Consider the following 12,107-nt stretch of genomic DNA (forward strand, 5'->3'; position numbering starts at 1 on the left):
ATATGTGGCTTCCCGTGTGCACGTAGCAAGGAGGCGTGCCTGCTGCCCACACTGCTGGCTGCCGCTGCCCCCATCGGTGGCCGCGTGCGGGCGTGGACTCCAGGAGGGCGTCCGATCAGGGCCACACGGAGCTGCACCCACACAGCACAGCCCTGGAGAGAGGAGTGGGCAGCCTGGCACCCACCCCAGGCCGAGGGTGAGCAGACGATCTCAGGGCAGGGTGTTTGCAGAGCGCAGCTGGTAAATGGCAGCCCTCTTTTCCTCTCAAGAAATTCTTTGTCCTTTTTCTACTCCTTATCTTGGGTATCAGGATCCCACTGGGCTGTTTGGAGGATGTAATTCCTTTTTAGGTCACTCAGATACTCCTCTTTGGAGAAAGCCTAACAAGGCCTGGCTGTTTCTATTTTTAACGCTGACTCCTGGCCAGCGAGGGGCCGTGGCGGGCTGCCGTGCGCTGCCTGGGAACCCAGAGCTGCCCCTGCTCGCCACCTGCACAGCGTCAGGAACGGGGAGCTGCTTTCTGTTTGGCTGGTTGCTGTGTTGTTGTTTTTAATTCTCTCCGCTCTTCCCTGCCAAAATTTGTAATTCACTCTTTTCCAAAATATTTTTCTTTAGCCTTCCTATGAAAGAACCCACGTATTTTTATCAGTTGCCTATTTCCTCCCCCCTAAAGTTAGAAGCAGCTCCTTTTTTGTAGCATTTTGGTCAAGCAGTTGTGAAGCTTTGGGCAGTGACTCGCGTGTGGTCCCAGGTGAAGGCAGGCCAGCCTCACTGTCAGGCAGGGATGTGAGCTGCAGCTGGGATGGGCGGAGGCCCGTGTTGAATTCTTGCTTTACTGAGATGCATTTCCCAGCTCAGACAAGATCCCTGTCCTGCACTGTCCTCAAGATGTCCATGGCGTTGGCCCTGCAGGGATCTTGTCCAGGACCATCCAGGTTCCAGAGCCTCTTCCCAGCCTGGGGAAGGCCAGCAGCTCTGTCCCAGCTGTCCCACAGCTCATCTCCCAGCATGCAGGGTGGCGTGGACTCATACCACCAGGCAGGGGCCCCCACCGTGTCCAGTCTGTGTGCAGTGACCATGAGCATAGGCTCCTAGGAAGTGGACGCTCAGAGAGCCCTGGGCACGAGGGGTCCCTCTAGGAAGTGACAGAGGAGGATCCAAGCGGCATGCTTCCTGGACTGCCCTGCCCTGCAGAGTGACCTGGGCCAGCTTGAAGGAGCTGGCAGATGTCAGGTACTGGGACCAGGTGTTCAATAGAGCAGTATTAAACATCTAATTCTGTAAGCCTACAACTGAGCAAATCATATTAAAATCAAAGGTAACGAGTGCCTGACACTCAGCATCTAATGGCTTTCTCGGTGTTACTGTTGGGATCCTGTTATTTATGTTGTGTCTTGGCAGGGAGCTCTAGCAGTGTGTGCCCCTAACTCTGTGTTCAGTGATGTCACATCGGGAGCTGGACATGGGCGTCGTGGGGGTGTTTGCACAGTGAAACGGGTTTTGCCCCACTGAGCTGGCTGTCAGACACTTACCGGCATGCCATGCCCGCAAAGCAGGTTGAGCAGGTGCTGTCTCGCTGACCATTGAGAACACGTCTGTCCCGAAGGCCGTGATTCCTGGGATGTTCAGAAACCAGCCTTGGCTTTCTTTTTCACGCTGGCTACTGCAACCCAAGTCCCACCTGTTACCGGGGTCCTGTTGGTGAGTGCCCGATGGAGGGCATGGTCCAGCTGACAGTCCCGGGAGCCCAGCCCCTGCTCCCACCTGCCTTACTTCCCAGGTCAGCGAGAGGTATGGTGCCATCACAGAGGCTTACGTTTGCCCCATGGAGCACTCCACAGCATCACTCACTTGCAGAGAAAATATTTTCACTGTTAGCAAAAATTTCCCACAGCATGTCATGAAAATGATCATCTTCCGATGAGTGATTTTGAACTTCTCATCTTATGCAGTAGTTAAATGTCTTTGAGATGAAGTCTCTAAGTTTGTGTCTCAGGCTGCACTTTGAGTGATGTGGTTACAGATGCCCAAGCACTGGAGGTCTTACCATCTGATCGGGGCACCTGCCCTCCCGAGAGTTGGCTGGCAGAGTAGTTTTCCAGCTGTTTCCGGAGAGGGGCGTAAGAAGAGACCTTAGTATCTCTTTCCTGCTTGCTTTCCATTAAGGAGCCAGGGAAGATCAAAGATTAATAGGAAGTCACATTTCCCATCACAGACATGCTCATAGGGCAGCTTCGAGCAGTGTCCCAGCCCAGATCGACCTCCAATGGGCCAGACGGTGCTGCCCTGGGTGGCGGGACGATGAGGGATCCTTTGGGTTTCTGGTTTTGCTCTCACTGAGTTCAATGAGTGTGGTCAGCAAACTTTTTATTATGGCGAATTTCAAACATACAGAGAGAGGACAGCACAGTGAACTCCATTCAACAGCTTCCAACTCACAGCCAATTTATTTCAATTGTGCCTCCACCCACGCCTCCCGCCCCATAACCACTTAAAGCAGCAACTGGTCTGTGTCACTTACTGCTGAGCACTCCAGTATGTCTCTCTAAAATATTTTTAAAAACAACCCTCATAGCCCCACCAGTGTGGCTCAGTAGTTGAGCGCTGACCTATGAACCAGGAGGTCATGGTTCGATTACCTGTCAGGGTTGCAGGCTCAATCCCCAGTGGGGGGCATGCAGGTGGCAGCCAATCAATGATTATTTCTCATCATTGATGTTTCTATCTCTTTCTCCTTCTCCTTCCTCTGTGAAATCAATAAAAATATATTTTAAAAAAACCAACCCTCACAGTGTCATTATTACATCTAAGGTTAACATTCACATCATATCATTAAATATCCAGTCAGCATTCAGACCTTCCTAGTTGTCTCATAATTATTTGTAATTTGTATATTGGAATGAAACAGTATTTTGGTAGAAATTAACTTTTTACAATGCTGTGGAGGTATAAACTGATGTACAGTAAGTAGACTTCATATATTTAAAGTGTGAAATTTGATGGATTTTGTGGTACGTCTATATCTGGGAAGCCATCGTGATCCAGAGAATGAGCGAGTCCATTGCCCTCACTGCTTCCTGGTACCCCATCACTGCCTCCTTCCAGCCTCACGCCGGGCAGCCAGTGGCTTGCTTTCTGTCACTCACTGTCCGTCAGTTTGCGTTGTCTAGTGTTCCATGTAAGTGGACTCAAACAGCGCACTCTTCGTGGTCTGGTCGCCTTCCCTCAGCTTGATTTTGCTTCCGTGTGGTCAGAAAACAGAGTCCTTATGGTTCCATCTTTCAAAGTCCATTGGGGCTTGTTAACGGCCCAGTACAGGCCTTTCTCAGAGAGAGGCCTTGGCAGAGCGTGTGGTCTCTAGTTGTCTGGGCTTTAGATCAAGGTGTTGACCGTGTCTTCTGTGTCTTGGCTGACTGTGTGTGCATACACGTACACACTGTGTGCCTGTGCGTGTGTGTGCGTGTTTCTGTTTTCAGCCACACGCATATGTATGGTTGTGCTGTCTTCCTGATGAACTGTCGTGGTCACTACGAAATGTTCTCTTTGTCTTGTAGTCCTTCGTCTCATAATGTGGCCACACCAGCCTTCCTCGCCTCCCATGCACGCTGCCTCTTTCCTGCCCGTGACTTTGGTCTGTCCGTGTCTCTGCTGGGGGTCTGCCTCTGACAGGCAGCAGTGCTTCACTGCTGTGCTCTGTGCCGTCCCTCCCCGCCTGAGACTGCAGTGTCTAGCCAGCCTTGTCTGGCCCAGCAGAGCTTTCTCTGATGGTGGGAATGTTCCGTTTCTGTGCTGTCCAGCACACTGGCCACATGTGGCTGTTGACCACTTGAAATGCCACTAGTGCTGAATTTTAAAGGTCTTTAATTTTAATTAGTTTAAGCAGCCCCCTGGGACCCGAGGCTGCCTTTCTGCACAGGGCAGTCTAGACCGCTGACGTTGGAATCTGGGTCTACCACGTCGTTGCTGCTCTCTGTTCATACCCTCTGCTTTTTGTTCCTTTGTTTCCCCTTTCCTTGTGGATTATTTCAGTTTCTTTGCATTCCATTTTAATTTTTCTATTGACTTTTAAAACATTTTTTAAGTGGTTGATCTAGATCAGTGGTCGGCAAACTCATTAGTCAACAGAGCGGCAAACCGCGGCTCATGAGCCGCAGTTTGCCAACCACGGATCTAGATTTATGATCTGTGGGTCTAAACATTTTCAGTTGGCATTATACTGCTTCATGTAAGTAGAAATCTTGAAATCAAATGGCACGTGTATGATGTTGTGTATATTGAAAACCCCAGTAGACAGTATTATGGGTCAGCAACCTACCCCTCACCCCAAGCCAAACCCCGGCTGCTGCCTGGTTTGGACTTAAGTTCTATTGGTGCCCACTCCTGTAGCATGCTCTGGCTGCTCATGTCCACACTGGCAGAGTGGATCTGCTCCCACGAAGACATTGTGGCCACAAATCTTAAAACATTGATCTGGTTCATGGAAAGTGTTTGCCCAGCCCTGCCCTCACAGATTCCTCATAAAGGGCTGATGGAGATGGCATTTCCTAGGTTTTTGTATATTAAAAACTGTTTTTCTGTGACTTTGATATTTGAAGGACACGTGGCAGAATAGATAATCCTTGGCTTATGCTTTATTTCATTGAGATTTTCAAAAAAGGTTCTTCCATTGCCGCCTTGATTTATGTTGGTTTTGACAAGTCTGTGCCAATTTGTTTTTTATTTTGTTTTAATGTTAACTGACCTTTGTCCCTGGAGACCTTGAGGATTGTATCCTTATTTTTGAAATCTCATGATCTGACTGGGATTTGGCTTGGAGCTGATGGTTTTGGGTTACTTTTCTTAGGTGCCCAGTGAGCCCTTTCGTTGTGTAAGTTCAGTTTTTTTCTATTTGGAAAGTTTTCTTGGATTATAATTTTAAATATTAATTCTGGTCCCCTTTGGTCTCTTTCCGGGGACTTTGATGATGGGAATGTTCTTCTTTGCTCACCTTCATTTTCATGTCTTTCTCTCCCACTTTTTCGTTGTCATCTTTACTCTCTTGATCCCTGACTGTGGATCTGCCATTGTGAATATCCCTTTAGTCCCGTGGTCGGCAACACCTACTCACGTGACCTGTGGGCCACCCAGCTGCTGAGTGAGCTTTCAAGGGGGGCCACCCTGAGAACCCCTCTGGCCTGCTGGCCCTGACTGTGGATCTGCCATTGTGAATATCCCTTTAGTCCCATGGTTGGCAAACTGCTCTCGCGAGCCACGGTTTGCCACTCTGTTGACTAATGAGTTTGCCGACCACTGGGATAGGGGCTTAATCACAAGGAACAACAACAGCCTGTAGTTATTGGAATTGAGAGTCTAGGTCAGTGGTCGGCAAACTCATTAGTCAACGTAGCGGCAAACCATGGCTCACTGCTCTAGTCAGTTCTCCCCTGAGCACTTTTTCTCTGTGATGATTTTGTCTTTTTCTTTTGTTTCTTCCCTTGGGTTAATCAGCACTCTTTCTCTCCCAACCAGCGCCCTCCCCCCACCCCTCCCTTCCAATTTCTATTTTAGTTTCGAGTTTCTGATTTTGGTTTTTCATTTTCTCAAATGCTTGTTTGAATGTGTGTAATTCAGTTTGCAGTGTAGGCTTGTGATTCTTCTTCTGGGCGGAGCCCTTCCCTTGGTTTATGGGGGTAAATTTTTTCTTTCCTTTCGCAGCAGCTTTGTAGGGACTTGTTGAACTTCTCTCCCTTCATCTACTGCCACTGGAATGTTTTATGGGATTCCTGGTTTAACAGCACCCTCTTCTGTCCGTCCAGCTCATCCAGGTACGCTAGGAGACCTCGATCGAGTGTGTCTGCCTTGGCGGTGACTTGATGGTCCTCCTCTGTCTTGCGGTCCATTTCCTCCTTTCCTTCTTTTCTCCTCTGTGCCCAGTTGCCCACGGCTACCTCTCCCCCTCTCCTCTCTTTCCTTCCCTAGATCCGTGTCTCGCACAGGGCCCACGCCCTGCATTCTCTTCCCCGTGGATGTGTGATGAGCTGAGGCTTCCCCGTGTTTTCAGACCCCAGGCTTCCTGGCCACCCTCCAAGTCAGCCTCAGGGCCTCCGCACGTCTGGATGCCAATGTTGCAAGTCTGTGATGCCAGTAAGGTGCTCTTACTACCATGGAAACGCCTGCAGGGTCTTTGTGATCTCTCCTGTTGGTAGCCGCGGTGTTGCTCTTCTCGGTCTAGCCAGGGGTGACCCGCCCTGTCCCGTCACAGAACCCCTCTGGCCTGCTGGCCCTGACTGTGGATCTGTTTCCGCCCCGCTGCTCTCCATCCTTCAGTGTTTCCTTCTTTTCTTTCTCTGGGTTTATGTGCTGCTGTCTGTCTGGTGGCAGCTCTGGGTGGGGGTGGCAGGCCAACGGGCTGTGGGCTCTGGAGAGAGTGGGACTTCCCTGCTGGGTGTGGCACCTGGGTGTGGCTTCTCTGAGTGTTGCTGGGTGTGCTGCCTCACCTCCCTCTGCCGCCTGGTGTCCTTGAAGCTGGTCCTTGCTGTGAAATCCCTGTGGCCCCCACTTACTGGCCCCTCCTGACTCCCAGGTAGCCCTCCCCACCCTGCACCCTGGGGGCTGGGCGAAGCCCTTTGGTGGCTGCTGTGGCAAAGCTACCTTATCACTCTAACAGTGGCCCCACTGGTGACGCTCTGCCTCCGGTGCTCCAGGGCAGGGCTGGCGAGTGCCTTGTCTCCTCTGTGAGCAGGTGCTGGTCAACACCTACTCATGTGACTTGTGGGTCACCCAGCTGCTGAGTGAGCCCTCAAGGGGGGCCACCCTGAGATGCCCACCGTGTCCGCACGCGTCACCCAACCTCCCAGTGTGATTAGCTGCAGGGGGTCAGATGCAGTTTTGTGTTATGACCCAGGGGTTGTCGGAAGCCCCATCGCAGACATGGAGCCATTTGTCCTGCCAGCCTCCTTCTTCACAGACGTGACGGTGCCCGTGCAGCCCTGTGCATCCCCTGGTGGTGAATAGAAGAGGGGGTCTGTCCAGCCAGCGTTGGCAGAGCCAGATACAAACACCAAGGACTGTAGTGGAGAAACATTGGCGACTTTCTTATGAATGGCGCCATCCAGAACGGGAAGCCAATGCTCGAAGCCCAAACTCTCTGATGTAGGTTACAGTGATACAGGGCAAAGTCGCAAGACACGGGGCTGAGGGGTTGGAGTCGTGCTAGGAGCTGATTGGTCAGAGGGGGTGATGAATCATCTCTTCAGGTCTTGAGGGCAGCTTGAGGTCACTGCCCCAGTGCCCCAGTGGCCCTCTGTCCCATCTCCTGGGAAAGTAGCCAGGGGGCGTTTCACCTGAGGGCTCAGGAGCTGACACATAACTCAGGTCCAGATGTTATCGTTAGCCTGCAGAGGTCCAGACTGTGTGACCAGTAGTCAGGTCCAGGATTCTATCTCCTGCTGCCTCAGGCATTGCTGATTATTCGGAGGACAGACTGGGTCTCTGCGGGGTGTGTATATAGAGAGAGATGATTTCTAGAGCCAGGACCTAAAGCTAAATTTAAAGTCATAGGGACCCTCGGTTTCAACGGCCCTGTCCTATGCTTCCTCCCCAGGTCGTCCATGCGCACAAGCCGCACTTCATGGCCCTGCACTGCCAAGAGTTCGGGGGGAAGAACTATGAAGCCTCCATGTCACACGTGGACAAGTTCGTCAAGTAAGTCTGGGCGCATGCCATGGCCCTGCTTCCTCCCAGGGCAGGGTGTTGGGGTGCTTTCTATGGAAACATGGGTGTAGCCTCACCATGGTGAAGCCCCGTGGTGAGCCAGTTTTCCAAAGAGAAAAGGTGTGGCCCAAGTGTGTGACAGCATGCCTCCTGGGAGGGGGGAGCCAGAGGGTGACAGGGTGCCTCCTGTGGGAAACGCAGGGTGACAGCGTGCCTCCTGGGAGGGGGGAGCCAGAGGGTGACAGGGTGCCTCCTGTAGGAAATGCAGGGTGACAGCGTGCCTCCTGGGAGGGGGTGGGGGGGTCCAGAGGGTGATGCCTTGGGCTCTGAGACTTTAGCCCCGGGTTCCAGGCAGGGGTCCCATCCACGTGTGCCAGAGGTTACACCTTGTGTGGTCTGATGGCTGCCAGCCTGCTGCTGCTGAGGATGGATAGACAGATGGACAGACAGGACTGATTTTCATCTAGCAGCTCACAGCTACATTTGTCACAGTAAGACGGGGACAGAGCCCATTGTCTGTGGGAGGAAGGAGACAGAGGCACATGCGCGCACCCTGTGGCCCCACAGAAGTAGGTACAAGAAGTATAGCCTACCAAAAAAAAAAAAAAAAAAAAGATTGATACATTGCACCACGTTCACATTTAAAACTTTATCAAAAGGCACTCTAAAAATAAAGTTTTCGCCACATTTGGGGAAAGGTATCTGCAACACACTTTCCTGACAAAAATTGGTATTAAATATATAAAGAACCTCTGTGTGTCAATAGGAAAAATCCACCCCTTGGGAAAGCGAGGCATTTCACAGAAAACAGGACATTTCACAGAGGTGAGAAAGTGCAGGTGAGCAGCAGGTGTCAGCACGTCCAGGAGCTCCAGCGACCGGTCACATGGCACCTTTCATCCCTGGCGGCCTGTGCTGTGGGCAGAGAGGTTTTATACAGAGTACACACTGGCATGATTTTGCTTTAAATAGTTAACATCGCTTATGTTTACCAGTCCACCTGCCGTTTGCAGCACTCTGTGGAGATCCAGGTTTCTACCTGGTACCATATTCCTTCAGCCTGGGGACTTCTCTGTCACATTTAGCACAAATCCCCCATGAATTCTCTCAGCTTTTGTTTTCTGAGAAAAAGTCTTTGTCTTCATGTTTGAAGGACGTTTTTGTTGTAAACACAATCCCAGCCTCTCCGTGTTTCTTTCAGTCCTTTAAGGCTGTCGTCCCCTTGTCCCGGCCTTGTGCTGGCCTGAGAGACCTGAGCCTGATCCTCTTCAGCTTCTCTGTATGTGATGTGTCTTTTCCCTACTTCAGGGTCCTGTCTTTCTAGCTGGTTCACAGCAACTTATGTCACACTTTAGTCTGATTTTCTCTGTGTTTTTCTGGCTTGGGGTTCTTGGAGCTTTTTCAAGCTGTAGATTTATAATTTTTTTTTAGTTTAATTAATTAATTACTTTAACTTAAATTATTTATTGTTTAAAATATTACATGAGTCTCCTTCCCCCCCACCCATTGACCTCTCCCCAGCCCCTCCCACCCCCCAGCACATGCCCTCACCTCCCTACTGTCTGTGACCATTGGTTATGCTTATATGCTAGGGGTGGGCAAACTTTTTGACTTGAGGGCCACAATGGGTTCTTAAACTAGACCGGAGGGCCGGAACAAAAGCATGGATGGCGTGTTTGTGTGAACTAATATAAATTCAAAGTAATGGAGTGGAGGGGAGAGCAAGAGAACCGGATAGAACAGCCGGATCCAGCCCGCGGGCCGTAGTTTGCCCAAGGCTGTTATATGCATACAAACAAGTCCTTTGGTTGATTTCTTACCCCCTCACCTCCTCCTTCCCTCATAGGTTGGACAGTCTGTTCAATGCTTCTATGTCTCTGGTTCTATTTTTGTTCATCAGTTTATGTTGTTCATTCTATTCCACAAATGAGGGAGATCATGTGATATTTATCTTTCTCTGACTGGCTTATTTCGCTTAGCATAATGCTCTCTGGTTCCATCCATGCTGTTACAAATAGTAAGAATTCCTTCTTTTTTATAGCAGCATAGTATTCCATTGTGTAGGTGTACCATAGTTTTTTAACCCACTCATCTGCTGATGGGCATTTAGGCTGTTTCCAAATCTTAGCTATTGTAAATTGTGTTGCTATGAACATAGGGGTGCATATGTCCTTTCTGATTGGTGTTTCTATTTTCTTGGGATATATTCCTAAAAGTGGGATCACTGGGTCAAATGGGAGTTCCATTTTTAATTTTCTGAGGAAACTCCATACTGTTCTCCACAGTGGTTGCACCAGTCTGTATTCCCACCAGCAGTTCAAGAAGGTTCCTTTTTCTGTGCATCCTCGCCAGCACTTGTTGTTTGTTGATTTGTTGATGATGGCCATTCTGACAGGTGTGAGATGGTACCGCATTGTGGTTTTGATTTGCATCTCTTGGATGATTAGTGACTTTGAGCATGTTTTCATGTGTTTCTTGGCCTTCCTTCTGTCCTCTTTCGAAAAGTATCTATTTAGGTCCTTTGCCCATTTTTTTATTGGATTGTTTATCTTCCTTTGTTTAGTTGCATGAGTTCCCTGTAAAATTTGGAGATTAAACCCTTATCAGAGAAAACATTGGCTATAGATTTATAATTTTAATCAAACTTGGGGAAAGTGTGTCCATTATTTCTTTAGGTGTTTTCTTTTTTTAAAAAATAGTTTTTAGTTGATTTCAGAGAGGAAGGGAGAGGGAGAGAGAGAAACATCAATGATGAGAGAAAATAATTGATTGGCTGCTTTCTGCACACCCTACATTGGGTATCGAGCCCGCACCCCAGGCATGTGTCCCGACTGGGAATCGAACCATGATCTCCTGGTCCATAGGGGGAAGCTCAACCACTGAGCAACACCAGCTGGACTAAATGTTGTTTTCTTTTCCTGCCCTTCTGACTTCCTGACATTCAACTATTTGTGGGCACACAGGTCCCTTTAGCTCTCGTGATATTTTGCAGGTCATTTTTCCTCTGGATAGTTTCTGGTGCTGTTTTTTATTCCAGGATGTTTTCTTCTTTAGGTTTTAATCTACACTTAGGTCCCTGCAGTAAAATTACTTGTGATATATTTTTCAACTCTAGAAGTTTCTTTTGTGGTTTTCATATCTGTCTTTCCTTATGTTCATGTTTTCCTTTAAATCTTTGATCATATTTATAATAACTGTTTCAAGGTTTGTTCAATGAATTCCATCATTTTTGTTCTTTCTAGGTCTTCTTTTTTTACTGCTTTTTTAAAGATTATGGGTCATATTTTGTTGCTTCTTCACATGCCAGTAATTTCTGAGGAGATGGTAGACATGAATGTTCTGTGCTGTTCCGTGTCTGAAGTTTGTTTTCTCCCTGTAGAGACTCTGGAGTTTGCTCTTGCTGGGAGTCAAGGTCTGAGGATCAGTGTGGTCCTCTCCAGGCTTATCCTCTCCCTATCCTGACCACTGCACTGGCTGTCGCATGGTGCCTGTGTCCTTCTCCACCTCCCCTCCCCTGTGGCCATGGGGGCCAGACCAATGAGCAAGCCCTCGCTTTCTGTCACCATTCCGGTGCATTCTCAAACCTCTAGTGCAATGGTTCCTGTTCCAGCCCATTGACAGAGATGACAGAGAGGTCACCTACAATAGAGTCTTCTAGGTTTTACCTCCTGCCACCCGCCCCTTTCTCTCTCTTCCCTCTCTCTCCTTTCCCACTGTCTGTCCCCCCTCCTCTTCCCAACCTGGTTGGTGGTGTCTCCAGGGTGATGTCATAACATGGTGTCCAGGCCAGCGTCCTGGGCCTCGGCAGCACACCTGTAAGTGGTGAGGTGTCTGTGTGACTCTTGACTAAAGAACTCTTGTCCTTCCAGAGAACTGCTGTCAAGCGATGCGATGAAGGAATATAACCGGGCTCGCGTCTACCTGGATGAGAACTACAGGTCCCAGGAGCACTTCACGGTAAGTGCCTTCTCGTTGGTGGCCTGCTCTCCATCACAGCATCCTGCCATCTGCCTGCATTGAAATGTTACAGCCGTGCTGCAGCCTTTGGGGGGTGCCCCTAACTCAGCAAATCTATGGGGGGGGGCGGGTACACAGTGCAGACAGCACCTCAGCTGCTTCCTCAAGTTGCCCTTAGTGGGCTGCTCATCGGTTGGCACAGACAAGGCCCACGTGGCAGCTGGAAGGTGGACAGCCAAGGATGGAGGCCAGGGCCCTGTTGTGCGGGAAATGAGAGGGAGGGTTAGGGTTTGGGGCTTACAGGTGAGGGCTTAACCCCATGCCTGGTCTTCTGTGCCCAGCTGCCTGTGCCACAGGCTTGCTCCAAGCTCTGCCAGTCCCTTTGTGCACCTAAAAGAGAAATTTCTAGCATTAAGTGCTTACCTTGAAAAATCTCTAAGGAAAAGAAAATGAACCTG

At 49.6% G+C, this 12,107-nt stretch overlaps 1 protein-coding gene across 2 annotated transcripts in view; it reads left to right on the forward strand.

The window, feature by feature from the left end:
- The window catches only part of INPP5A (inositol polyphosphate-5-phosphatase A), a 145,016-nt gene that overhangs the window by 49,390 nt on the left and 83,519 nt on the right, over positions 1–12,107 (forward strand). For both annotated transcript variants that reach the window (XM_080640009.1, XM_080640008.1), the window contains exons 3-4: positions 7,583–7,683; positions 11,562–11,649. In XM_080640009.1, the coding sequence (XP_080496135.1) occupies positions 7,583–7,683; positions 11,562–11,649 (189 nt within the window). The remainder of the gene's footprint in view (positions 1–7,582; positions 7,684–11,561; positions 11,650–12,107) is intronic.

Source organism: Plecotus auritus (genome assembly GCF_963455305.1).
Source record: "Plecotus auritus genome assembly, chromosome: 9".
In the NCBI taxonomy this organism is placed as follows: Eukaryota; Metazoa; Chordata; class Mammalia; order Chiroptera; family Vespertilionidae; genus Plecotus; species Plecotus auritus.